This window comes from Nyctereutes procyonoides, unplaced genomic scaffold (assembly GCF_905146905.1).
Source record: "Nyctereutes procyonoides isolate TBG_1078 unplaced genomic scaffold, NYPRO_anot_genome, whole genome shotgun sequence".
Lineage (NCBI taxonomy): Eukaryota > Metazoa > Chordata > Mammalia > Carnivora > Canidae > Nyctereutes > Nyctereutes procyonoides.
Window position 1 is genome coordinate 11,813,376 of NW_026575137.1, and position 24,025 is coordinate 11,837,400.

Sequence of the window (24,025 nt, forward strand, 5' to 3'; positions counted from 1 at the left end):
GCCTGGGCTGTCCACACCTGACTCCATCCACTGTCCACACAGCAGCCAGCGTCTGCTTCGTACAGTGTTGCCCGGGTCATCTTCCTTCTCCCATTCAAGCCTGTCCTGGGCTCCTTCCTCACACATGGTAGAACCTGGAATCTCTGCCACAGCCCCCGAGCCTCATCATAGCAGTGCCGCCTGGCTCCCTTCCCTTTGGTGCTGGTACCTCTTGGCCTTACCACCGCCCCCCATGGCCTTACCCACCCCCCGGCCTTAACTGTCCCCTCCCTGTGGCCTTACCTTCCCTGACCTTACCCTCCTTGTGGCCTTACCCTCCTGTGGCCTTACCCATCCCCCCCGGCCCTCCCCCGCACCGTGGCCTTACCTCCCCCCACCGCCTTACCCTCCCCCTGGCCTTACCCCACCCCCAGCCTTACCCCCCCCATGGCCCTGGGCTTACCCGGAGGCCATTTCTCTACCTACATGCCACCTGTCCTTGGAGACCCAACCTGAGTGTCCCTTCCTCAGAGAGTTGCCAGCCCTCTGGGTGTAAACCAGGACGGCCTACCTGCCTTGCTCCTCGGAGGGCGTGCCGGTTGTCACGAAGACCCCGACCCGCTGCATTGCAGTGTCTGTGTCTGCCTGGCCCTGAGAACTTGGTCTGCGGCGTGCCGCGCATCTGGCCCAGAGCTGCCCGAAACGTGAGAATGTTCTTGTTTCCCTCAGGACTCAGTGTGCTCTACTTCCTGTTCCTGGTATTTCTCCTCTTCCTCAACTTCGACCAGGTTAAGTCCCTCATGTACTGGCTAGATCCGAATCTTCGATACGCCACAAGGGAAGCAGATATCATGGTATGTACCTGTCGGGGTCAGGAGTCTCCTAGGGACTCCGTCGATGCGTGGGAGGAGGACACAGCCTCACGTCCTCGCCTTTTGCTTCTGTTTCCTGTGCGGGCCACGTAACAGCCAGGTCTCTGGGGAGGTGAGCGGTGTGGTTTGCATGAGTGATAGGGTCCAGGGGAAGGACATCCTCTCTGGGAGTAAAGGGGATGCTGGGAGGCGTGTGGCCGTCATGGTCTGACTGCCTCAGCGTGCCTTCCACCACTGCCACCTGCTCGCTGTAAGACTCTGGGCAGCATACTTGCTGGCCAGCCCCTTCCTTTCTTGGAAACTGAGCGAATAGTCCATTTTTGGGAGTTTTATTGTGAGCGAAACAGAGTAGCATTATCTACGTTGAGGCCTTGCACACTCCAGGTCCTCAGTGGTGGTAGTGGCGGCCGTTCTAGCAGGTGTGACCCTCAACACCACTGCTTTCTGCTTTAGCCCTGACACCGTGATCCTTCGAGATGAGGGTGTCATCTCGAAGGATCCAGACCAGAAGGGGCCGGTTTTAATGATCCAGGCCATTTTGTTCATTATTATTATTACTTTTTTACCCACAAAAATAATTTCATTCTTGGGTATAGCTACTCTGTACTTCAGCTTTTAAGGGAGAGACTATTTTATACATGAATGCTATTTCTTTCCTTTTTTATTTTTATGTTTCTTAACAATACCTAACACTTGGTACAGACTGAGGGAAGAACCTAGTGATTAGTGATGCTTAGAAATGGAGAACAGGCATCTGGGCCATACGCAGGCCTTGCTTAAGAGACGATACCAAGGGACTTGATGAAAGGTCCAAGAAGTGATTGTTCCACTGGACTTGAGGTTGGACAGTGTTCCAAGACTTTATCTTTGACTTCACAGAGGGCATGTTAAAGGAAGGGAGAGGATGCCAAAAATGACCTAAAGTCTCCGGATGGAAAGTCTGTTTGGGGGTTTCTTGCTTGGAGGAGCAGAGTAGCCTGGGGTGACGTGGAGCTTTTCCTGATGACGGCAAAGGCAGTGACGGGTATGGAGGCCGGGGCGTCACTGACTGTGGGCTGTCGGTCCCGCCAGGCCCCGCATCTGTTCTCTGTGTGCCTCACGCATGCATGCTAGGCCTTAATGTCCCCCATTATATCAAGAAGGGAATGGATAAATATCTCATTGAAATCACAGAGCTGGTAAGAGCCCTCTAACTTCAGGACCTGATGGTGCCCTGGGTGTATCGTTATCACATCAGCAGCGTGTTCACACCCACGGGGGCCTTATGAAATGGCGATTGGAGGAAATAGGACTTATTCCAGATAGGATCATATCCCCCATGATTTTCTTGAGTTTTTGAGCAAAATTGGTTACATCACGAAGTAAAATGATCTGCAGTGTGACTAGGACTTGGTATTTGGTCAAGTGTCCCTGGCTTTGGGACACCCTCTCCCTTCTGCTGCCCAGAGTTGTGCCTGTACCTGCTCCCACATCCCTCCCACAACCAGGACCTCGAGGCCTACCTGATGGGATTGATCGTCGGCAAGTCTTCATGGATAATTACGATGCCAGTAGTTATATTTGGCCCCTTACAACTCTCGAAGTGCCTCTGCACATGTTGAAGCGCAGAAATAGTCCCACAAAGGGTAGAAAGGCCTCCAGAGTCATCTTCAACTCACGGTGACTTGAAGAGCAGCCTTCTGAGCAGCCTTTCTCGTCAGCCCGTGCAGCAGGTGCAGCACACATACGAGGGTCGGTGGTGCAGGAACCACCACGGGCCCCGTGACCCTGCCCTACCCTGACCCCGCTGCTTGGGCCTCAGGGTATTTCTCTCCGCCATCTGTGACTCCTGTGACGTTCCAGAAGCTGGGTGAGGATCTTCATCTTCCTGCAGTCAGCTAAGCCCCATCCTGACTTCTCCCCATCGAATCTTTCGCTGTTATCTCCAGATTTCCCGCTTACACGTCATAATATCACAGTGTTTCTGGAAAAAAAAAAAAGTTTTTTTAAAATGTCCTTTTACCTTTGCAAACTGGAATGACCTGGATGGATCCAGGAAAGGCCTCAGGAACCTGCTGTGGTGGGTTTTGGAAGAGAGAGACGAGTTACCAAAGTGTTCTTTCACTCCCTTGGGAGGTGTCGTTTCTAGAATTTGGAAATATCAATACTTCACAGGAATTCTTTCCACTGGCTGATGACAGGTAGCTGTTTTCCAAATCTTGCTTCATCTTATCACATTAATTTTGGGAAGAAAGAATGTCAAACATAGAGGTCCCTGAGAAATGTTCTATTCTCAGGTGATAATTGGTTTCCTAATAAATACAGACATATGAGGATGTAGGCTTAATATTTCTTTAAAATATGTCATTTAAAAACAAAGATATTAGAAACAAAACCAAAAATTTTAAAAGTTCTGTCATTTTTGAATATTTAAATCATGTAGCATCTGATAACATTTTGGGGGATGGGAGGTTTATTTGGTTTCCTTCTAATTTCTGAAATTGGATGCTTCAGCTTTTCCTCTTGCATAAATATTCAAGACTTTAGGTTTTCCTCGGAGTTCTACTTGGGCTCATCTCATCGTTCTGAGACGTAATATGTTCATTGCCATTTAATGCTGTGACTATATTTCACATTTCTATTCTGATTCCCTCTTTACGCCATAGTATTTAGATGCGTTTTTAAGTTTCCCAAACTTCCTGTTTATCGACAGGGATTCTCTTTATGTTTTCATCACCGGCAAGGTAATCTCGCGGAGGCTTACTAGCAAAGAGCACAGCAGTTCCGATTCATGAGCTGTAGTGTTTGTCCGTCTTCCTGAAGGGTGTTGAGTCACTGAAACTTTTGGGGGGTGGGGGGGCACAGGTGTTAGTTGTCCAGGTCAGGTGAGTTCTGCATGTGTGGTCAGTGTCCTGGAAGGGCATCCATGTCGAGAGGATGCACCAATCGTTTCCCTTTGCCCTCCGAATAGGAGTACGCTGTCAACTGCCACGTTATCACCTGGGAGAGGATTATCAGCCATTTCGACATATTTGCGTTCGGACATTTCTGGGGCTGGGCCATGAAGGCCCTGCTGATCCGCAGCTACGGCCTGTGCTGGACAATCAGCATCACCTGGGAGCTGACTGAGGTAAGCGGGCTGACGGCGCTGGCTGGCCTGGGCGGGGGTGGCCTGGTGGTACCTGGCACCTGCCGCTCCTGCAGCACTGTGCTGCTGATGAGTACCCCACCGACCAAGTATCCCACCGACCGAGTACCCTGCTGACTGAGTACCCCGCCAAGGGACACTGTGGGCTGGCCTGCGCGGGGGCTTGGCTCCGGCTCCCTGCCCCCCTGACGGGTCTCCTGTCTGTCAAGTCTTAAGGGCAAAAGTAGCGAAAACAGTGAGGTTAGCATCCCTGGGGGAACGCATGGTGCTGAGAGCCACTGGAAGCAAACGGGCCCGGCTCGTCTGCAGCTGGAGAGGGACTGGCCCCGCGGTGCAGTGGTCACAGGAGTGTCTGGGGACCTGTGTGGGGTGCGGCCTCCCGACCTGGTGCCGGCACTGCCCATGCTCAGAGAGGCAACAGACTCGACAACCTGTTAGGAAAGTGAGGTTCGGGGACTTGCTCGTGCCGGCCCGCTCACTCGCTGGTGCAGGGCGGCGTAGCTCTGGGTGGAGCGGCCATGTGGGACAGAGGTTGGGAGCACTGGCCACACAGGCCTCCGCCGGCGGCCTCCCACAGGCCTCTGAGGCCTGGCCTGGCGCCCCCCGCTCTGCCTGTGTGGGTCTGCGCCGGGGGACGGTCAGGTGATGGCCCGCCTCAGCCACGGGGTGGCCGGGTGGTGGCTGGGTGAAGGGCCCGCCTCAGCCTCAGCTGCAGGAGGGCGGGTGACGGCCCACCTCAGCCACAGGGCGGCCAGGTGATGGCCAGGTGACGGGCCCACCTCAGCCGCAGGGTGGCCGGGTGGTGGCTGGGTGACAGCTGCGGGACAGCCCCACCTCAGCCGCGCACTTCCGGGGAGGCAGCACGGGAGGCTGCAGACCGGATGGTCCATGGGAGGCTTCTGAGGGGACGCGCGTCGGTGCCCTTCCCCCTGCCGGGAGCCCGAGGAAGCGTCTGCTGCCGGGCGCGGACGGGGTGCTCAGCCTGGCTGCCCGCATGAGCTTGAAGTGAGGCGGGGGTCCGGGCCGCCCTCCCCTCCCTGCCCACAGGGCTGTGCTGCGGGCCACCCCCCAGGCCTGTGTGACGGGCGCCTCGCTTGCCCTCCCGTGCCCTCACAGCACCTGCTGACAGCCACGCCGTCCATCTGAAGAGCAAGTCCAGGGCCCGGGGGCTCAGCGGTGAGCAGCCGCCTCGGGCCAGGCGTGCCCCCGGGTCCCGGGATGGAGTCCGCAGCGGTCGGCGGGTCCGCAGGGAAGCCTGCCTCTCCCTCTGCGGCGTCCCCGCCTCCCTCCGCGTCTACGTAAATCAGTCTTTACGTCGGAACATGTGGATAGCTCGCCCAATGCCGCTGGGCCCCACCTGCCCACCCACTGGGCCTACCGGCCTGTGCAGCCGTCTGTGTGTCTCCTGTGGCGCCCGGCCGCGGCGCCCTCCTCCTGCCCCCTGCGCTGGCTGTGGCCATTTGTCCCTGGACATAGGGCAGTGGGCCCTCGTCCCCTGAGTGTTCCTCACGGAGCGGGAACCCGGAGCGTCCCCTCCCTGCTACGTGCTGTGCCCGCCCATCCTGGTGCCGCGGTGGCAGGTGCGCCCACCTAGCTGGTGAGTCACGGCCGGCCCTCCCAGCTCCTGCCCAAGGCCCGACACACGACGGCCGGGAGCCCAGCGCCCTGCTCCATCAGGTGGCCCAGCCGGGCCCAGATGTGTCCCCCCACCCGGGCTCCCCGTGGCCAGCCTCGCCCCCAGAACCCGGGACCCTCGAGAAGCCCCAAGGCCAAGGCGCATCCTCCACCTGCTGCTCCCCTGCGGAGGCCCGTTTCAACCAGTTTGCATCCTCGGCTGCTGCCGTCAGGTCCCCGTGCCCTGCGCCGGGCACCAGGCCAAGTTCTGGACATGCGTGCATGAACAGCTTGGGCTCACAGGCCCTGTCCCGTCGCCGCCCGGGCTCCTTGTGCGGCCTTGCCTCCTTCCAGGGGATGCCCTGGCGCTGTCTTTGTGATTTCTGAGCCCTTGACGCGGGCCTTCCCAGCCCCTGCACGCGGCTGGTGCCCTCGCACTTGGCCTTGGACGAGGCGGCGACCGTGGGACACTTACCCCCTTCCCCCCCTTCCCCTTTCTGGAATGTGCTCAATCCACTCCTCACCGCCCTTCACGGGCCGCCCACTGTGTCTCTCTGCTCAGCGGCTGTCGGGGCCGCTCTCTGTCCCCACCGTTCGTGTCGCCGTGGTAAGGCTGCCAGGCCTACCGTACTCTGCGGTTCTCGTGAACGTGCGACCCCTGCCCTTGAGACGGGAGCCTGGACTGGCGTCTGCCCCCTCCCCACACACCAAGAGCCCTGAGTGAGTGATGACAATGGTGAACCGGTTGTCGGAGGTTTCCTGTCCGTCTCCTGAAACATGTCATCAGAACATAACCTCGCTACTTCCGCAGCATCCCTGCTGTGGCACCTAATGTCCCTAGGGTGGCGCAGCTCGGCGCCCAGGCTGCTGGCTTTGAGGGCTATGGCAGTGCTCTGCGGTGGGTGTGGGGGCTCTTCTCCTCCTCCTCCTCCCCCCACATCCTGGTCTCCTCGCTAGCCTGGGTCAGTCGTCAGCAGCAGTCGTCGGGGTGGTTACCGTCTCCGCACGTCAAGGCAAGAATGGCCTGGAGTCCTAGTATTTGTAAACCATCGCCAGCACAACAGAACAAACCTGATTACAGACCTCGCTCTGTTCGTACGTTAGGAGATCTTGACACGTCAACAGTTCCTCCCGGAAGAGTGTCTGGTTATGGGGGAGTCGCTCTTTCTGCAAAGTCTTGTCCCTAAAACCATGATCTCTTGTGCTCCTCAGCTCTTCTTCATGCACCTGCTGCCCAACTTCGCCGAGTGCTGGTGGGATCAGGTCATCCTGGATATTCTGCTGTGCAACGGCGGCGGCATCTGGCTGGGCATGGTCGTCTGCCGGTTTCTGGAGATGAGGACCTACCACTGGGCCAGCTTCAAGTGAGTGGCCTTGCTCCTGGAGGGGTCACTGCCTGCACACCTCCCCGTGGTAGTTGCGTGCAGCCGCGGCACGGCCTTGGGTGATAGGAAGTAGATCACACGTCAGTAATTGATGAGAAACCTGATTTGGGGCATTTATCCAGAAAATGCTAAACCATTCATGGTTTCCTTACGTGCACCGTATTCTTATTGCGATGGCTTCTCGTGGTCTGTAGGACGGAGTGCACATAGTGGGCCAGGCAGGTGCCCCTTCTCCACGCCCTCTGGGGCACTCAGCATTCTGAGCTCGTGCACATGCCCCCTCTCTGCCCAGCTCTGACCCATGTCCCCACGTGCCAGGGAGATGGGTCCTCCCCTTCCTGCCTCAACTCCCTACCCCATCAGGTAGTCGTTTCTGACTCCGATTCAAGTCGCACGTCCCTCTGTGCCACCCCGGGGGACAGAGCCCACCTCTGTGCTCCCTTACCCTGCTCCCCTGAACTCGCTCCTCAAGTTGATGGTCAGAAGAACCGTGCTGTTAGTAAGGAGGAAGGGAACAGCAGGAGTGGTGGTGTTTACTCTGTCATTTATTTATCAAACAAAATATGAACGTTTCCTACCTCATCAATAGTAAATTGTGATTTTAAGGGCTTCTTCATATCCCAACGTATGATGAGATCGTGAGGCATTTAACCAGTTCCCTTTTGTGGTCACTTAGTTGTTTTAAAGTTTTCAGTTTTGTGAAAAAAGCTAGGGTGAACATTTTTTTTTTTTTTAAGATTTTATGTGTTTATTCATGAGAGACCTGGAGAGAGGCAGAGACATAGAGGGAGAAGCAGGCTTCCTGTAGGGACCCGATGTGGGACTCGATGCCGGGACCCTGGGGTCACGCCCTGGGCCCAAGGCAGACGCTCAACCTCTGAGCCACCCGGGTACTCCAAGAGCAAACATTCTTGAACATATATCTTTGTGTAAATTTCTCACTTTTTTTTTCTGTAAATAAATTTATTTGTTTATACCCATTTATATTCTCACCCACGTTCACTGATGTGTATAATGTGTCCATTTAACTGTTTCTTTGAATTTTACTTTTAATCCTTCTTTAATGTGATCACACATTGTTGTGATACTGTATTTCTAGCCTACGTGTATTAGGCTTTCCCTCTTTTTATTAGTGCTTTTCATAGGTGAACGATATTAACACTCTGTCATAAATGTGACTTTATTTTTTATTGTGTTGCCCAGGTTTGATTTTCTTTGTGGTAGGTACTCCACTTAAACTTTAAAAGCTTTTTAGTCTTTCTGTTTAGGTAACTATTAGCCTGTATTTTCTTCCAGTTCTTTGATGGTTTGGTGTTTTTCCATTATGCGTAACTTATTTACTGTGTCTTGAACTTAATCTGGTATATGGTGTGAGGGAGAGATTCCTCACAGTTTTTCCGACTGATTTCCTCACTCCTTTCCAAATAGTTTTCCCAATTCTTTTCTAAATAATCCTTTCTTTGGATATTGACTTGCAAGCATGCTTTTTCATATATTTAAGACCACATGTCATGGAACAAAACCTGTAGCTGTGCCTCATGTTGCTGCAAAGAGCAAGCTTTATAAGCAGTATCTTGTTTGAGCCTGACATCCACCCTGGGGGCCGACACTCCGTCCTCCCCGGGGACCAACGCTCCCTCCACCCCGGGGGCCGACACTATTTCTCTCTTCCTTCCAGAGATGGTGACTGTGAGAATTAGGTTTAGAACTTTGCCCGAGAACACTCCGCTAGCAAGCAGCTGAGTCTGAATTTACGTCAGGCTGTCCGGCCCTTTACGCGCTGCCATAACGCTTCCCCATTGTCATACATTCATGCTTTCGATTTAACTTGAGAACCATTTTGTCAGGTTACGAAAACACATGCCCAACCACTAAGCAGAAATATATAAATGAACGGAAAGTCTAATTAACCCCTTTCCTGTACAGATGGTCCTGACGTACAGTGGTTTGACTCAATGATTCTTTGACTTCACCTAGTGTGAAAGTGACACAGATTCAGTAGAAATACTTTGCATTCCGAATGTGGATCTTTGTTCGGGCTACTGATGCACATAGGACCATCTCTCTTGGTCCAGTGCCGGTCAGCCAGGCCATCACGCCTGTGGACCTCCGATAGGTCCTCACACCCGTTCTGCGCCCAGACAGCCACTGCTCCTCACCGTCGTACGGTGCTCCATAAGTGCCGTGAGATACTCGACACTTTATCATAAAAGGGGCTTTGTGTCAGAAGATTTTGCTCGACCCCCATAGACGAATGCAAGGGTTCAGAGCAGGTTCAAGGTGGGCTGGACTAATCTGTGACGTTTGGTAGGTTAGGTATATTAAATGCATTTCCATCCTTTGATATTTCCAATTTGTGACGGATTTATCAGGACGGAACCCCATCCGTCAAAAGTGGAGGGAGATCTGTACTGAGCCCTCTAATACGTGGTCACTCTGTGTCACTTTCTTTACGCCTGTTTCTCTACCTCTTAACATATAGTTGGGTATTTTTTTTAAATACAGGTCCTTCATAATTTTTGTTCATTTTTGGATGATCTGTTTTTTTGTTACTCATGGGCCTCATGTCTTCTTGCTGTGAGACTTCACCAATACACACTTGTTGATGGGTTTGGGTGAATGAATGAAGGAACAGACCTTCACGTCTTCCCCCAGGAATAAAAGGCCCAACCCGTTCGCTTTTACACCTTCTGCACTTCGCAGTGTCTGACATATGGGCCAGCGTGAGGGGCCAGCGCATACTCGTGGCTGTGATGCTCACGAGGGGAGCCGTCATGGGCCAGTTGCGCTGAGCTTGAATGTTGTCATTTGTCGTGCATGGGAATCTTCTTCCTTTCTGTCATGGGAGGGTGACATTTTTAACTGAGTGATCTCTAGGGTTAAAACTAAGGGAAGCTTAAAAATCAGCCTGTCCTCTGCAACTGTTCAGTTAGGGACAGATGGGATGAAGAAATGGTGTGGGTGACCTCAGAATACAAGTGCTTGCTCTATTTTACAAAAGTGCCCTGACTTGGGCGACATGCAGCGGGTGGGATCGTGTCCTTGCTGGCGTCCTGGTGCTCCCTGGCCTGGTTCCAGGCGGACCTCGTTAGCGCCTCTGCCCCTTTTGTCACTGGTTGGTGAGTTCAGGCCTCTCCTGGCTTTGCGGTGACCTGACCTCTGCCCTGTGCCTGTCGCCACTAGGATTCCCCATCGAGTAGACCCCTCTCCACGCTTCATGGGAATAGAGAGATCGTTGTTGGAGAGCTGGTTCAACTAGGAAGGAACCTTTTTGTTCTGAGAGCTTGTCGTAAAATTGTCAGCCGGGTTTTTTTTTTTTTTCCTCGACTTTGTTTTTCTTCTTTCCCCTTCCTTATCTCTCTGGATTTTCACTGGAGCCGTTCTCTTCTTACAGAGACATCCATACCACCACTGGGAAGATCAAAAGAGCTGTGCTCCAGTTCACTCCTGCCAGCTGGACCTACGTGCGATGGTTTGACCCCAAATCTTCATTTCAGAGAGTGGCTGGAATATACCTTTTCATGATCATCTGGCAGGTATTCTTTCAGATGCTCAGAACTTGGCGGGGGCAGGGGGGAAGAAACCAAAACCAAAGCAAAATAAAAACTGTCGAGGAATTTAGAGTTAACGCTAGTTGACACTGCCTACCAGCTGGCGGCTGGTTTGGAAGGTATAAAATCCTACAGCTGACATAGAGAATAATTCAACAGAACACTGTTGTCACGCCTACGGTCTTGCTTCCTGGTGTAGACATTTTCCAGTTTCTTTCTTTGAATTGCAAACTAGAAACAGCTTAAAATTCCCCGAAAGAAGCTTTTGGTCAGCAGCTGTCACCCAAAGCATCAGGCATTGGGTAGCTTTTCAGAGTGATCATTTTGAGGACCAAAGGAACAAAACACAAAGGTTTTTTCTTATGTTCCAAACTTAACGTTTGATTTGTAAGATTGTGCCTGAGCTGTTACCATTCTCGGTAATTGGTGAAGAGCTTAGTGAAGCAGCCGTCTGCCATCAGTGGGGGACTGGAGCCCTCTGGGGACCTGGGTCCTCCGGGATGGTGCCGTCAGTGGACGGAAGGTCTCCTTCCAAGCAGCCCACTGCGCGACTGAAGCGATTCAGACAGCCACGGGTCTTGGAAGAGGATTACCAAACATCTCTGCCTTTAGTGTCGATCCTCCTGTGCTCATGTTAATTATTTTACACTTTGGGAGACTAGCTTTTGCCTGAAGAGTCTTTTGGAATCAAGAGAAATTATATTTTGAACACAGGCAGGAAATACTCCCATCATAAGAAAAAATAAGCGTACATCACCTTTAAGACAAGTGTCCTTGCGTACACGCGGGGAATGATAATGCTCATCTCCGTAAATGGAGTTTAGGGCTACGGAAGTGTAGGTGAAGAGTTAAATAGTCACCATGGTTTGGGGAAGCCAGTTTGTATAAAAATGGGACTTCAAATGGATGGGGATTTAGTTTTACCTTATCAGAGCAGTACCCAGGAAGGCATAGGCTTTCCTTGACTACAAAAACCGAGGAGGAGTTTGGATTTGTCTGGGAGAGAGAGCAAGACGTGCCCCCAGAACAGCAGCATCACAGAGCACGCCACTCCTGTGAGGGTGAGCGCTGAGTGGTGATCAGCTTTCCACCTGTGTTAATTAGGGGACCATTTTATATCCTCGAAATCCATGCTATGGGAAGAGAAGCATGTCTTCTGTCACTGAAGTGAACGTGCTGGTCCGTGTGGGTTCAAAGCAGTGCCCTTCCCCAATCTCCACTCCTTGCTGGACCTGGAGGGGCAGTGCAGGAGGCGGGCCCGGCATGGAGCTCATCCCCAGGGCCGTCTCACGCGATGAGCTGTCCCGGGATGCTAACCTCGGGGGCAGGTACCACAGGCTGCAGGGGAATCCTTGAGCCAACCCTCACACCCACCTCTCAGAGCTTGCCTTTGGCCGGGGCAGGTGCTTGAGCAGTTCACAGTCATTTCTCGTCCTCAGGCTTCTTCTCACCTTCCTGCAGCTGTACATCTTAGAGATCTGGCCCGATTTCTGTAAGGCTGCTTGGGTGTCCCACGGCGAATACTTGTTTTCATGACTTTTACTGTTGTCCACGCATCTCTTTCCCAACTGCACTGCAGATCCCACGCGTGACCCAAGTGGCAGCCGCATGCTGGGAAACGTGACAAAGAGCTGATGCCACCTTGGACCCCTTCCCCCATCCCAGCTCCTCCCCCGTAACCCCCAGTTGGTTGGTGCCAGTATTGTACTGGCCATTAGTTTACATAGCACCTGTTCCACTAGCCACTTGGAAGACCCCATACATTTTCTGAAAACGCTTTGAGCGTCCTCATCATGTTTAGATGTCCATAACAAGGAATATGCTACTGTGACTCCGCATGCAGCATCACGTTGACTAATGCTTCCTTCTTTTTCAGCTAACTGAGTTGAATACCTTCTTCTTGAAACATATCTTTGTGTTCCAAGCCAGTCATCCATTAAGTTGGTGTAGAATTCTCTTTATTGGTGGCATCACGGCTCCTACAGTGAGGTAATTCTATACACACCTGTCATTTGAGCACATGAACCTGCTATGTGTTCTCCTGTTCAGCGTGAGGAAAGTCATGTAGAGTTGCAGATTTCACATGAAAATATCAGAAATATGAAGACAATGTTTTGCTTTCAGGCCCCAATGACATGAAGTGAGAACAGCACACCCACCATTTTCTTCAAACCTTTTTATAATGTTCTACTGCTGTTGCTTTTTACCTCCCTTTAACATCCTTTAAAAAAAATGGGGGTAGCAGTGGTGCTGACTTTTTTCTGAAATGAGATGATTGAAAATGCAGGAGTTTTAATGGTGACTCGGAAGTCATAAATGATGGTATTTTTGGAATGATACTTTGTTAGCTCCTTTAGAGCTGGTTACTTTCAAGTGTCCTTCCTGTCATCCTCCAGGACAACCAAGAGAAGCTTGAATATCTGTGCTGTTATTCCACCTATTGGGGTAGGGCCCAAGACTGGAGGTGTTCTTCGGGGACTGCCCCTCATGTAGACTAATCCCACTGAGTATCAGACACTGTTTCATCTGTCTCATCTTTCCTGTTTAGAGCTAGTGGCATTTGGGTTTTACAGTTAACGTGAAGCTCCAGCATTGACCAGTAATGACACCAGCAATATCTGCACAGTTGATGAAAATATAAACTAAGCAATTACAAGGGTTAGTGTTTCAGAAGCTGTAGGATGACTTAATTCACTATTTTTAATGTGCATGCAAACCACACAAGCAGAGCGCTTGCCAAGAAGAGTGGGTATTCTTGGTCCAACAAACCTCCTCCCTCCAGCCAGCACCTCTTCTGGTTTTCATTAATTATTACAAAAAGTAAATAAGCATCTATCTATCTCCTAATATACCTGTATATATGTGTTCCCCACCCCTCCCCTCCCCGGATCCTGGATTGAACAAACCAAGTAAGATACAACTGAGTCATGGGGAGTTAAGGCCCAAAATTCTCTCTCTGGTTTTCATTATGAACCAAACAGGAAACCAACAGTTGGTAGGCAGGTGGCGTCCTAACCCGTCACAGACCAGTGGTCTGCTGAAGTAGTTTTCTTGTAAATATGCCATTTTCCTTAGTGGATTGGAACCTTCTTCTCTTATTTCAAATTTAATTTAATTTGAGGCTCACAATTATCTTCAAGAAAGATTAGCACAGCTTCTTCATAAAATTAGAAATGATCAACAAAATCAGCGGGGAAAGAACTCTCTCATAAAACAGAATCGCGAATCACATCTGATTGTGAAATTCCAGTTTCATTAAATAAACATTTCAAAGCAAAAACTGGAGACTGTCCCGTTTTGAGTTTTGAGAGCTTAAAATTTTTGCCAAATCCTATGTATGGATTTTTACATGATTCTTTCTTGTTTAAAACTCAGCCACTTTTTTCTATGCTTTTATACCAACCTGAGGCATTTCCTATGTAAGAAGATGCTTTCACAGGCAGCTTGGAAGTATGGAAGAGCTCTAGTGGGTTTTAGCACAGCCACTCCAGCTAGCAAGTGCCAGGCCCTAAAAGGAGAGAAAGCTTACAGGCTTCGCGTTAAACCATACAGACCACATCTCCATTTTCTTCCTTTTTGATTCGCTTCTCTTGCTTGGAGAGGATGTTTGACTGAACATTCTTCTAATCTAATAATATGAAGTGCAGTCTAAGGGGAGGGATATGGTTGGACAGTAGAGTAGCTAAGCTGGTAAAAGCATATTAGGTCATAAAAATAGAAAGTGAGAGACGGACCTGAAATCTTCATGACTAGAATTCTCCACTCGGGTCTTTGCAGGTGAGGTGGTAGTTTGTGGATGACCTTCAGGTATCCACGAATCCCCTGAGGCTTAATGCAAAGTTTATAGCGTGTGTGTTCGTGTGCATTTATCATAGGTGTCATTAAATCCTCAAAGGAGTCTGTGACCCCAAGAAGATGATGACTCCTGCTTCAGGTGCTACTTCTGAAGGGATATATTGAGTTTGGGGGGGTAGTTATGAGGGTCTAAGCTTGCGCTGTCCTAAACAGCGGCCACTCACCCCTGGTGGTGGTCGAGCACTGGAGATGTGACTGGTTTGCGTTAAAATGTGCTACACGTGTAAAATACACACCTATGTAGACTTAGTGCAAAAACAGTAAAAATACTTCATTATAGTTTTCGATATGTTGGATCAAATAACTTATGTTACAAGAATGAATGTTACCTGTTCCCTTTTACTTCTTTAACATGGCCCCTGGAAGATTTTACATTGCACTTGTGGCTTGTGTTATATACCTATGAGGACGATGCTGCTCTAAGCCTTTCAACCCCATACCATCGCCTGTTTTTTTCCTATCTCGTCAGTAACGTTCAAAGTCATTGGTATTCAGTGAACAGTGACGGTAGCCAGGGCCCCATTCCAGTTCCCGAGAGCCAGGAATGTGTGTCCGTCCTGCCTGGTTACAATCAGCAACCTTTGTCCTGGAGAGTGCCAGAGGGGACCGTTGGTGACAGTGTACGTGACCTCCAGAATCACTTCCATGCACAGAGGCTTGAAGAACCCACTCTGTCCCCGAACCAAAACCGCCTTTGCAAATAGTCGGCACTTTAAACCATGCTCTCCTCCTTCCAAACCCAGCCCGAACTCTTAACCTTTGCAGGAATGTTTCTGCAGAGGCCCCGGCTTCCTACCCCCTTGACTAGCAGTAGACCAGGCAGCCAGAGTATGTAGATCCAGGCCAAACATCTTTTGTATTTACTCTGTCAAAGTGATTTAATGCTATACTGACCCCTTGGTCTTCCAGAAGCTCTCAGTGAATTCCGCCTTTGTTCTTTCAGGCAGTACTATGCTTACCTCACTGACACACAGTGCAAACGCGTAGGAACACAGTGCTGGGTGTTCGGGTGAGTAATCTGTTTCTGTGGACACTTCAGAACCACTTAAGCCTTTAAATCTCCTTGGTTATTTCTTGACCCTAAAGTAAGGGTCAGCCTTTTGGTACAATTTGCCTGTGAAGGCTCACTGTTGTTTTCTCATATGTCTTTTCATTTTTAACACTTTCTGATTGAAGTTTAGAATATTGTAGTTGATTGGCAAATTGTAGAAAGAGGATATTATATAAACTGCTTTAAAAAAAAAAAACAAAAAACAAAAAAGGAAATCGAAAGATCTTTCCTGCACAGAACTTGGGAGACTTTATTTTATGAAATCAATAGACAATGGATTATTCAAATTCCCTCTAAATTCAGTGACGTTTGTGACATCATTTTATGATAGGTTTACCAATGCTTTCTTGTTACTTTCACATCCAAAAGGGCCCTCAAAACAGATACTTGCTACCTACCAAGGTATAACTTTATTGCTCCAAAGAGAACTAACACAAATGGTCACAATTCATGGTCTTGTTATATATATATCAATGCAATTTTAATATATTATTATTTAAATGCTTTGAAAAACTGTAAGAGACTCTTAACTCTAGGAAGCAAACGTAGGGTCACTGGAAGGGAAGCTGGGGGGCAGGATGGAGTACGTGGGTGATGAGCTTTAAGGAGGGCACATGTTTTAATGAGCACTGGGTGTTCTGTGCAACTGATGAATACTAAACTCTGTGCCTGAAACTACTACTACACTATATCATAATTAACTTGAATTTAAAGAAAATCTTGAAAGAAAAAAAATAATAAAAAATAAATATCTGAGAGAAACCATAGGCTATATAGTTTAACACCACAGGGTTCAACGTGAGACCATCTTCAGTGTCTCAGGTAAGTGATTCTTTGGCTTAAAGATCACCAACAGTTTACCATTCTGTTTAGCAGGCAAGGGTCCAGAGATGTCCCACACATCTGTGTGTGACCTTCAGTCCCTGAGGCAGTTAGATTCAAGACCTAATCTAGGTTCTAGGTGGATTGTGATGGCATAAAGAAAATTTGATGAAACCCATAGGTGGGAAGAAGTTACTACTATCAACAGATTTTTAAACAGTTAAAACAGTTTATTTTTCCCGGTTAAAAAGGTAATTACAGGGCAGCCCTGGTGGCCCAGAGGTTTAGTGCCGCCTTTGCCGTGAGGTGTGATCCTGGGGTCCCGGGATCGAGTCCCATGTCAGGCTCCCTGTGTGGAGCCTGCTCCTCCCTCTGCCTGTGTCTCTGCCTCTCTTTCTCTCTCTCTCTCTCTCTCTCTCTCTCTCTCTCTGTGTGTGTTTGTCATGAATAAATAAAATCTTTTTTTAAAAAAAGTAATACATATGTGTAGATTTAAAAAGTGGCAAAAGAAGAAACTAAGGAACATCCAGAGAAGTCACCTGGTCAGAGATGATTGCTGTTAACATTTCTGTTATTCTTTCTAAACATTTTTCTGTGTGTATATGTGTGTGTACGTGTGTGTGGGTATATATGTGTGTGTACACGTGTCCAGCTCTTAGAGTCTGAGGGGTCACCCAGGTTACCTTAGGCAGCCTTTTCACCTCCTAGAACACACAGGGTCAATGTCCTTATTTCTCAAACATTCTCTGATGTAAGCTGACTATCATGCCCAGAGTACCTTAATGGGTGATCGCATGGATTATTAGCTTTCCATTGTTGAGTGATCTAACGGGAGACAGAACTACAGATTGAGCAGAGGCCGGGTGAGAGCACAGTTGTTGAGTCATGAAAAGGAGGTAGGAGGACTCTATTTCCTGTCTTGCCCAAGGAGCATGAAAGCCATGGGTTTTGCATCTCCATGTCCACAGAGCGGTTGAGCCCTCCTCCCTGGTGAATGGGAGTCCACGTACAGTTTGCTCTCCATGTGCAGAAGTCCTTGCTAGAGTCTTACTCCACTGCAGGTGGACGTACTCTCCACATAACCACCTCCGTTGACCCGTTGGGGGAAAGGAAGGCCAATCAGAGAGAGAGATACTGTCACCAAGAAATGGTTTCTCCTCAAACAGCAAAAGTACAATCCAAGGTGCTAGGAGAAATGGAAAGATAAAGAGGGATGGAATGGAAAAAAACACAGGGCTGCGGAACATCCCCACCACGTCCAGAGTGATCAAGGAAGGCAAAGTGCAGGGAGAGAACCTGGGCTTAGTGCGCTTCTCTAGGACGGAGAGCCCTAGGGGTGGTTAGTGCGCTTCTCTAGGACGGAGGGGCCCAGGGTGGTTAGTGCGCTTCTCTAGGACGGAGAGCCCCAGGGGTGGTTAGTGCGCTTCTCTAGGACGGAGGGGCCCAGGGTGGTTAGTGCGCTTCTCTAGGACGGAGAGCCCCAGGGGTGGTTAGTGCGCTTCTCTAGGACGGAGAGCCCCAGGGGTGGTTAGTGCGCTCCTCTAGGACGGAGAGCCCCAGGGCAGTTAGTGCACTTCTCTAGGACAGAGCCCTGGGGGAGGTTAGTGCCCTTCTCTAGGTCGGAGAGCCCCAGGGGTGGTTAGTGTGCTTCTCTAGGACGGAGAGCCCCGGGGGTGGTTAGTGCGCTTCTCTAGGTCGGAGAGCCCCAGGGCAGTTAGTGCACTTCTCTAGGACGGAGAGCCCCGGGGGTGGTTAGTGTGCTTCTCTAGGACGGAGAGCCCCGGGGGTGGTTAGTGCACTTCTCTAGGTCGGAGAGCCCCAGGGCAGTTAGTGCACTTCTCTAGGACGGAGAGCCCCGGGGGTGGTTAGTGCGCTTCTCTAGGTCGGAGAGCCCCAGGGCAGTTAGTGCACTTCTCTAGGACGGAGAGCCCCAGGGGTGGTTAGTGCGCTTCTCTAGGACGGAGAGCCCCGGGGTGATCCTCAGAGACTCAGGCCGGCCACTGCTCAGCCTTACCTGGTTGGGACTGGGTGGGAAAGAGCCCCAAACTCTCTAACAATACATTAAGGAAATTTTGCACTTTGGTTCAGGTTCAAGGTGTTGAGTTGTTAACAGCCTAGAACCCTCTCTACCCCTGTGGAAGGCAGGGATCTTGCACCTGCCCAGTGGTATGGGGACTGATGCCTCCTGGGTCCCTTCTCTCCTTTTGAGAGAGTGTGCAGCTACACCAACCCCTGACCGACGCCCCTCCACCTTGAGTAAGGAACACCCGTGGAGCTGTCTGAAGTCCGCATTCTGGCGTAGTCTTGGGATCGCACGGCCGGCTCTGTCCTCAGGTCATCCGTTCTTGCCACCAAGTTCTGAACCTTCGTAAAGGTCTGGTCTTTATAAGGTCTGATCATAAATGAAGATGCAGAACAAGAGTGGGTTTTTTTTTCTTTACTCCTTTATTTTTAACAGAAGAGTAAAATGAAATTTGTTTTGACTCTTTTATATTTAGAAAATAAAGGATTATTTCTACGGTCAGCAAGAACTGGGAACAAGGGATATTGAATGTGGAAGTGCTTAGAAGTCTGGGAGGGAATGGAACTGCTGCCTTCAGGTTATTGAAAGACTTGCCTGAAAGGCTTCAACTGTAGGACTAGAGGACGGGGTTAGGGCCCACGGGCAGAGAGAGGCCGATGCCAGCCCGAGAGGAGGAAGGCTTGCCAACAGCTAACGAGACTGAGTGACAGAGTAAGTGGGCTCCAGCAGAGGTGATGACAGTTCACCCCGATGATAACAAGCTGACTTGGAGGCTTCCAACGGTTAAAATGTATGAGTTGAGGTCTTGATCTGGGAGAAAGAAAAAGTGAACAATGCTTTATTATTTCTGGGAGGCTGTGGAGAGACTGATAGGCAGAACAAGGGCTTCTCGGGGCGGTATAGCGAACCATTCTGCATGATCCTGTAAGGGCAGACGCACATCCCCGTCCGTTAGTCCAGACCCACAGAGTGTACAGCCCCAAAGGAATTGTCACGTGAACTCTGGTCCCTGGGCCCTGATGGTGTGTCCTGTAGCTTCATCAGGTGTAACAAATGGAGCGCTCTGGGGAGACAGCAACGAGCAGGGAGCTCTGCGGGACATCTCTGTACCTTGTCCACAGTTGGCCGTGAACTTGAAACTGCTCTAAAAAAAAAAATCAAGTCTTAGGAAAAATAACAGCAAAATAAACTTAGTGTTAAACTCTAAATATAGGTGTTATTTCTGAAGAGGCTGCAATGGAACAGAACAAGTGGAACATTTTGTGGGGAACCTGTTACCAGGGTATAGTGATGGAGTCCTGCATATTCCTGGTAAAGTATATGCTCGGATGAGAATTAATATTTGATCTCTCGTTCTAACTAGGGTCATTGGTTTCCTGGAAGCTATCGTGTGCATAAAATTCGGACAAGATCTCTTCTCTAAGACCCAAATACTCTATGTTGTGCTTTGGCTTCTCTGTGTGGTGAGTCATCACTTTTTTACCCAAAAGTGTTAGCAGAACTACCCCCCCCCCCACGGCTCTTAAGAAAAACAGAACAACAAAACTGTTGTGCACCAAGTTCTCTTAGAAATTTGTAGACAGGACCTTGTACTTGTAATAACCCCAAACTGGAAACTGGCCAGTAGTCTGTGAAGGTCGAGGTTAAACACGTGAGACCACCCAGCATCCAGACTGGGTCACTGTGGCGGGTTCTGGGCACATGCACTCAGCAGGTGCGCCATATGTGCGCTTGTTTCACTTCTGGGAATTCATGCCCCTGAAGGGGTGAGGACAGTTACTGTGCCCGGTAGCGTATGGACTGCGGTGCGCACACGGTTTGGGTACGAAATGACGGACTGTGGTCTGTAGGTCAGATGAGATGTTCTTGAAGGTAATCAGACCAGCTTCTGCCCCACAGGCCGACTTCACGGGCCCAGGCCCAATGAGATGAGCTTCCCCTCAGAAGGGAAGAGCCCTTGGGGGCCTCTAGCTCCACTGTCCTCGGACTTCCTCTCTTCCTTCAGTGAAGTAAGATCTTCCCTTGTGGTCTTCCACCTCGTTTCTTAAATTCCACCTATGAATGAGATCGTATGATAATTGTCTTTCTCTGAAAGGGGAAGGGAGGGGAAAAGAAAATAAGATTAAATCAGAGAGAGAGACAAACCATAAGAGGTGATGAGCTCTAGGAAACAAACAGGGTCGCTGGGGAGGAGCGGGTGGGAGGTGGGGTACCTGGGTGACGGGCATCAAGGAGAGCACGTGATGGGCTGAGCACTGGGTGTTGTATGCAACTGATCAATCACTGGCCTCTACCTTGGGAACTAATAATACACTCTATGTCAATTGAATTTAAATCTTTAAAAAAATGAAGATCTTAACCTACTATTCTATTTCTTCCCTTTTTAATTTGTTTTATTATTTTGGAGAAAAGTCTTACTTTATATTTAAGCTTAAGATTCTCCACTTTTACTTACTTTGGTCCAGAAAATTGACTCAGGTTTGTTTTATAATCATAGAACATTTCTTTTTTCTTTTTTTTTTTTTTAAAGGATTTATTTATTAATGAGAGACAGAGAGAGAGAGGCAGAGACCCAGGCAGAGGGAGAAGCAGGCTCCATGCTGGGAGCCCGATGCAGGACTTGATCCCCTGCCTCCAGGATCATGCCCTGGGCCAAAGGCGGAGCTAAACCGCTGAGCCACTGAGGCTGCCCTGTAATCATAAAACATTTCAAGTTAATTTGGAAGTAGGGTAGACGACCCCTCATGTACCCACGCATTATCCAGTGTCCCCAGTGACCACGTCATGGGCATCCAGTTCCCTTATATTCTCTACCTCCCATCCCCATGCTGAATTATTTTGAAACAGATCTACCTTTAAGAGTTCTGCATGCATCTCGAAAAGAAGAATGCTTTTTTTTTTTAATACAACCACCGTCCAATTATCACATCCACAAAGGAATGATTTTGTAATACTAGCAAGTATCTAATTGATGTTCAGACTTCCAATATTTTTTAAAACCTAGTATTTTTTAACGCTTTATTTGAATCAATATCTACCTGTTGCGATTGGTTGGCATGCCTTTTAAGTCTCTTACTGTATAGCTTTCCCTGTGTTTGTAGCTCTCTGTCCTTCACGATTTATTTGTTGAAGGACCCAGCTTTTTTGTCCTGTAGATTTTCCCACAGTCTGGATTTTACTGGTTTTATAGAGTACCCTAATTTAATAGAGGTCTTTGTCCTCTATTTTTTTCTGCAAATTGGGAGGTGAATCTAGAGGCTTAATCAGATTCAGGTCTAATTCTTTTTTTTTTTTTTCCTTTCTTTCCTTTCCTTTTTTTTGGCAAGACTAATCTTTGTATTTTTAAGGGTTTTTTTTATTGCCTTTCACAGCATGTATTTTTAGGGTTACTTGTTAGACATCTGAACTGTGCCAGAGCACCTTGAGCCTGTTCTGTCCTGTTTCACGGTGAACAATGAAAGGGAATAATGATCTCCTTTGTACCCGTTCTCCAGAACTAATGTTCAAGTGCATTTTTTCCATCCCAGGGGGACCAGAGGTAAGAATTGGTTAGGGGACCGCGTCAGATGGTCCTGGAGACTTTAACCGGGTGCTTATCACGTGTCTCTGCACGTGCACCATGTATGTGAACTGTAGCATGGCCGGCTGCAGAGGGCGGGCAGAGTGGGTGCTGCCCTCGCCTGGTGCCTGGGCCCTGGGGACCGCAGAGAGGCTAAGGTGGGAGGCAGCATCCCTTCTCCACACGCCTGCAGACGCCCCAGCCTGGAGTATCAGTGGCCAGAAGGGTCTTCCCGAGGCCGCGTCCAGGAAGCCCTCTCTGGTCGCCGGTCCTGCAGCAGCTCCTCCAGCGCCTCTTGAAGTTTCAGAGACCTTTCTCTGTTGTGCTTATTTGACGCTTACGCACGCTCCCCTGCGTGGGTGACGTCTGGCCTGCCCTGGTGCCTTGTGTCGTCACCTCGTGGAGCACGTGAGCCACTTCTTGCCCAGCGCTGGCTTCTCCTCCACCTGCCGTGGTCCCTGTAGGTCTGTCGTCTGTTCACACAACGCCCACTGAGTGTTCATTAAAGCGGCCCCGGACGTTGGACACGCTCAGATAGGTGACGGTGATGGCGGGGCTCGGGGTGCTTACCTGGGGCCAGGCGCTAGGCTCAGCTCTCCTCATGAACGTCTGAGGATTACTTCGAGGGGGGGACTTCCTCAGCCCTCTTCTGTAGGTGAGATGCAGGCACAGAAGGTTCACTGTGTGGCCCAAGGCCACACAGCAGAGCGAGGGCCTGCACCCAAATGGCCTGGCACGGGAGCTCCTGTGGGCCTGTGCAGGTGCCCTCTGCCCGGGATCTCCAGGCGCAGGTGGGGGTCGCCCCTGCACACTGGTCACACCCACGTGGTAGACATCATGAGGGGCGCACGCAGAGCTCCGGGGGCACTAGAGGGCACACACCGGGAGCTGCCCAAGTCTGCCTGGATGTGACCTGTGGGTAGGATTTTTAAGGGCGGCGGTGGGTGCTCTGCCCCTCGGGGCCACTGTCTACACGGCTGCCAGACTGTCCTCCAGGACTCAGGTCTCTGTCTCTGTCCCTGCTCGGAATCATTCCCTGTCGTTGGGCCTGGATGGGCCCAATAATGCCCCACTTCTCCGTGCAGAAGAGTCCGAGCAGAAGGTGAAAGGAGGATGCGGAGGTAGCATCGCCTCTCTTCTGGGGATGCACACTTGGCGGCGTCAGCTCTAGAAGGAGGGCACCAAGGGCTCCTGAAGGCTGAGGCCCAGCACGCGACCTGCCTCCACCCCCAGTCACAGGCCTCGGCACCCAAAGGACAGGAACCATCCAGCTTCTTACGTCGGGCTCACCAGGGGTGAGGAGACAACGCCTCTCCAGGGACAGGAATGATGGCTGCAGGGGAGCGGGGGCACCACACCAGCAAAGCTCCGTCCTGCAGGAGGAAGGATCCACAAGGAAGATGGGTCCTGCCGCCAGGCCCACCCGTGACCTCTGGCTTGTGTGTGAGGACGGTCAGCGTCCGTAGCGCCTGCTGCGCCCACCCTCCGGGACTTCATTCTCTGCCTGCCCCGTGCTCATCTCAGTCACTCAGCCAGCGCTCCCTCCACACGTCCCTGTCGTCACCTAGGGTGCTCTCCCTGCCGCATCCAAATGCCTTCCTATGCTCTTTCCACCGAGTGACTCAACATCAAGACCAAACTGGATTCCGGCCCTGACCCCCCAGGCAGGCTAGTTAAGTCCCCAGGGGGCTGCTCGCCCCTAGCATGCATTCCTGAGTTCCGGTAACCTCAGCGCAGCGAAACAGGTGATGTGTGCACACCTGTCTCCTCCGCGTTGTACCTTTTGCTCACGAGGACGTTTGTTGTCCTTTTGTCCACCCCGAGTCGAACACAGCCCCTGATGTGTGGGACTCAGGCAGCAAATGCAAGAGAATAAAGGAGTCAGTAGAAGAGCCGGAGGCCAGGGGACCCCTGGGCGGTGGAGACAGGTGCTTCAGTGCCCAGCATCTCAGGAGGACGGCAGCCTGCTGCCGAGGTGGGGGACAAGGAGCGGCTGTGTCAGAAGGACCCTTGTGTGCCTGCAGGTGGAGAGCCGAGGACGGCCGCCCTGGGGACCCGGTTCACAGGCAGGGCTGCATGGGGTGGAGCAGTCTGGAGGGGAGAGGTGCTCTCTGGGGCTGCCGAGGCAGTGTGGGGTCGGCCCCGCAGGACACCACCCCGGTGATGGTGGGCGGGTGGGCGACTGCA

General features: G+C 50.6%; 1 protein-coding gene across 2 annotated transcripts in view; it reads left to right on the forward strand.

The window, feature by feature from the left end:
- Window positions 1-24,025, forward strand: part of PTDSS1 (phosphatidylserine synthase 1) — a 54,085-nt gene that overhangs the window by 24,129 nt on the left and 5,931 nt on the right. For both annotated transcript variants that reach the window (XM_055303370.1, XM_055303371.1), the window contains 7 exons: window positions 709-833; window positions 3,802-3,960; window positions 6,805-6,956; window positions 10,372-10,513; window positions 12,405-12,517; window positions 15,327-15,392; window positions 19,643-19,742. In XM_055303370.1, coding sequence (XP_055159345.1) covers window positions 709-833; window positions 3,802-3,960; window positions 6,805-6,956; window positions 10,372-10,513; window positions 12,405-12,517; window positions 15,327-15,392; window positions 19,643-19,742 — 857 coding nt within the window. The remainder of the gene's footprint in view (window positions 1-708; window positions 834-3,801; window positions 3,961-6,804; window positions 6,957-10,371; window positions 10,514-12,404; window positions 12,518-15,326; window positions 15,393-19,642; window positions 19,743-24,025) is intronic.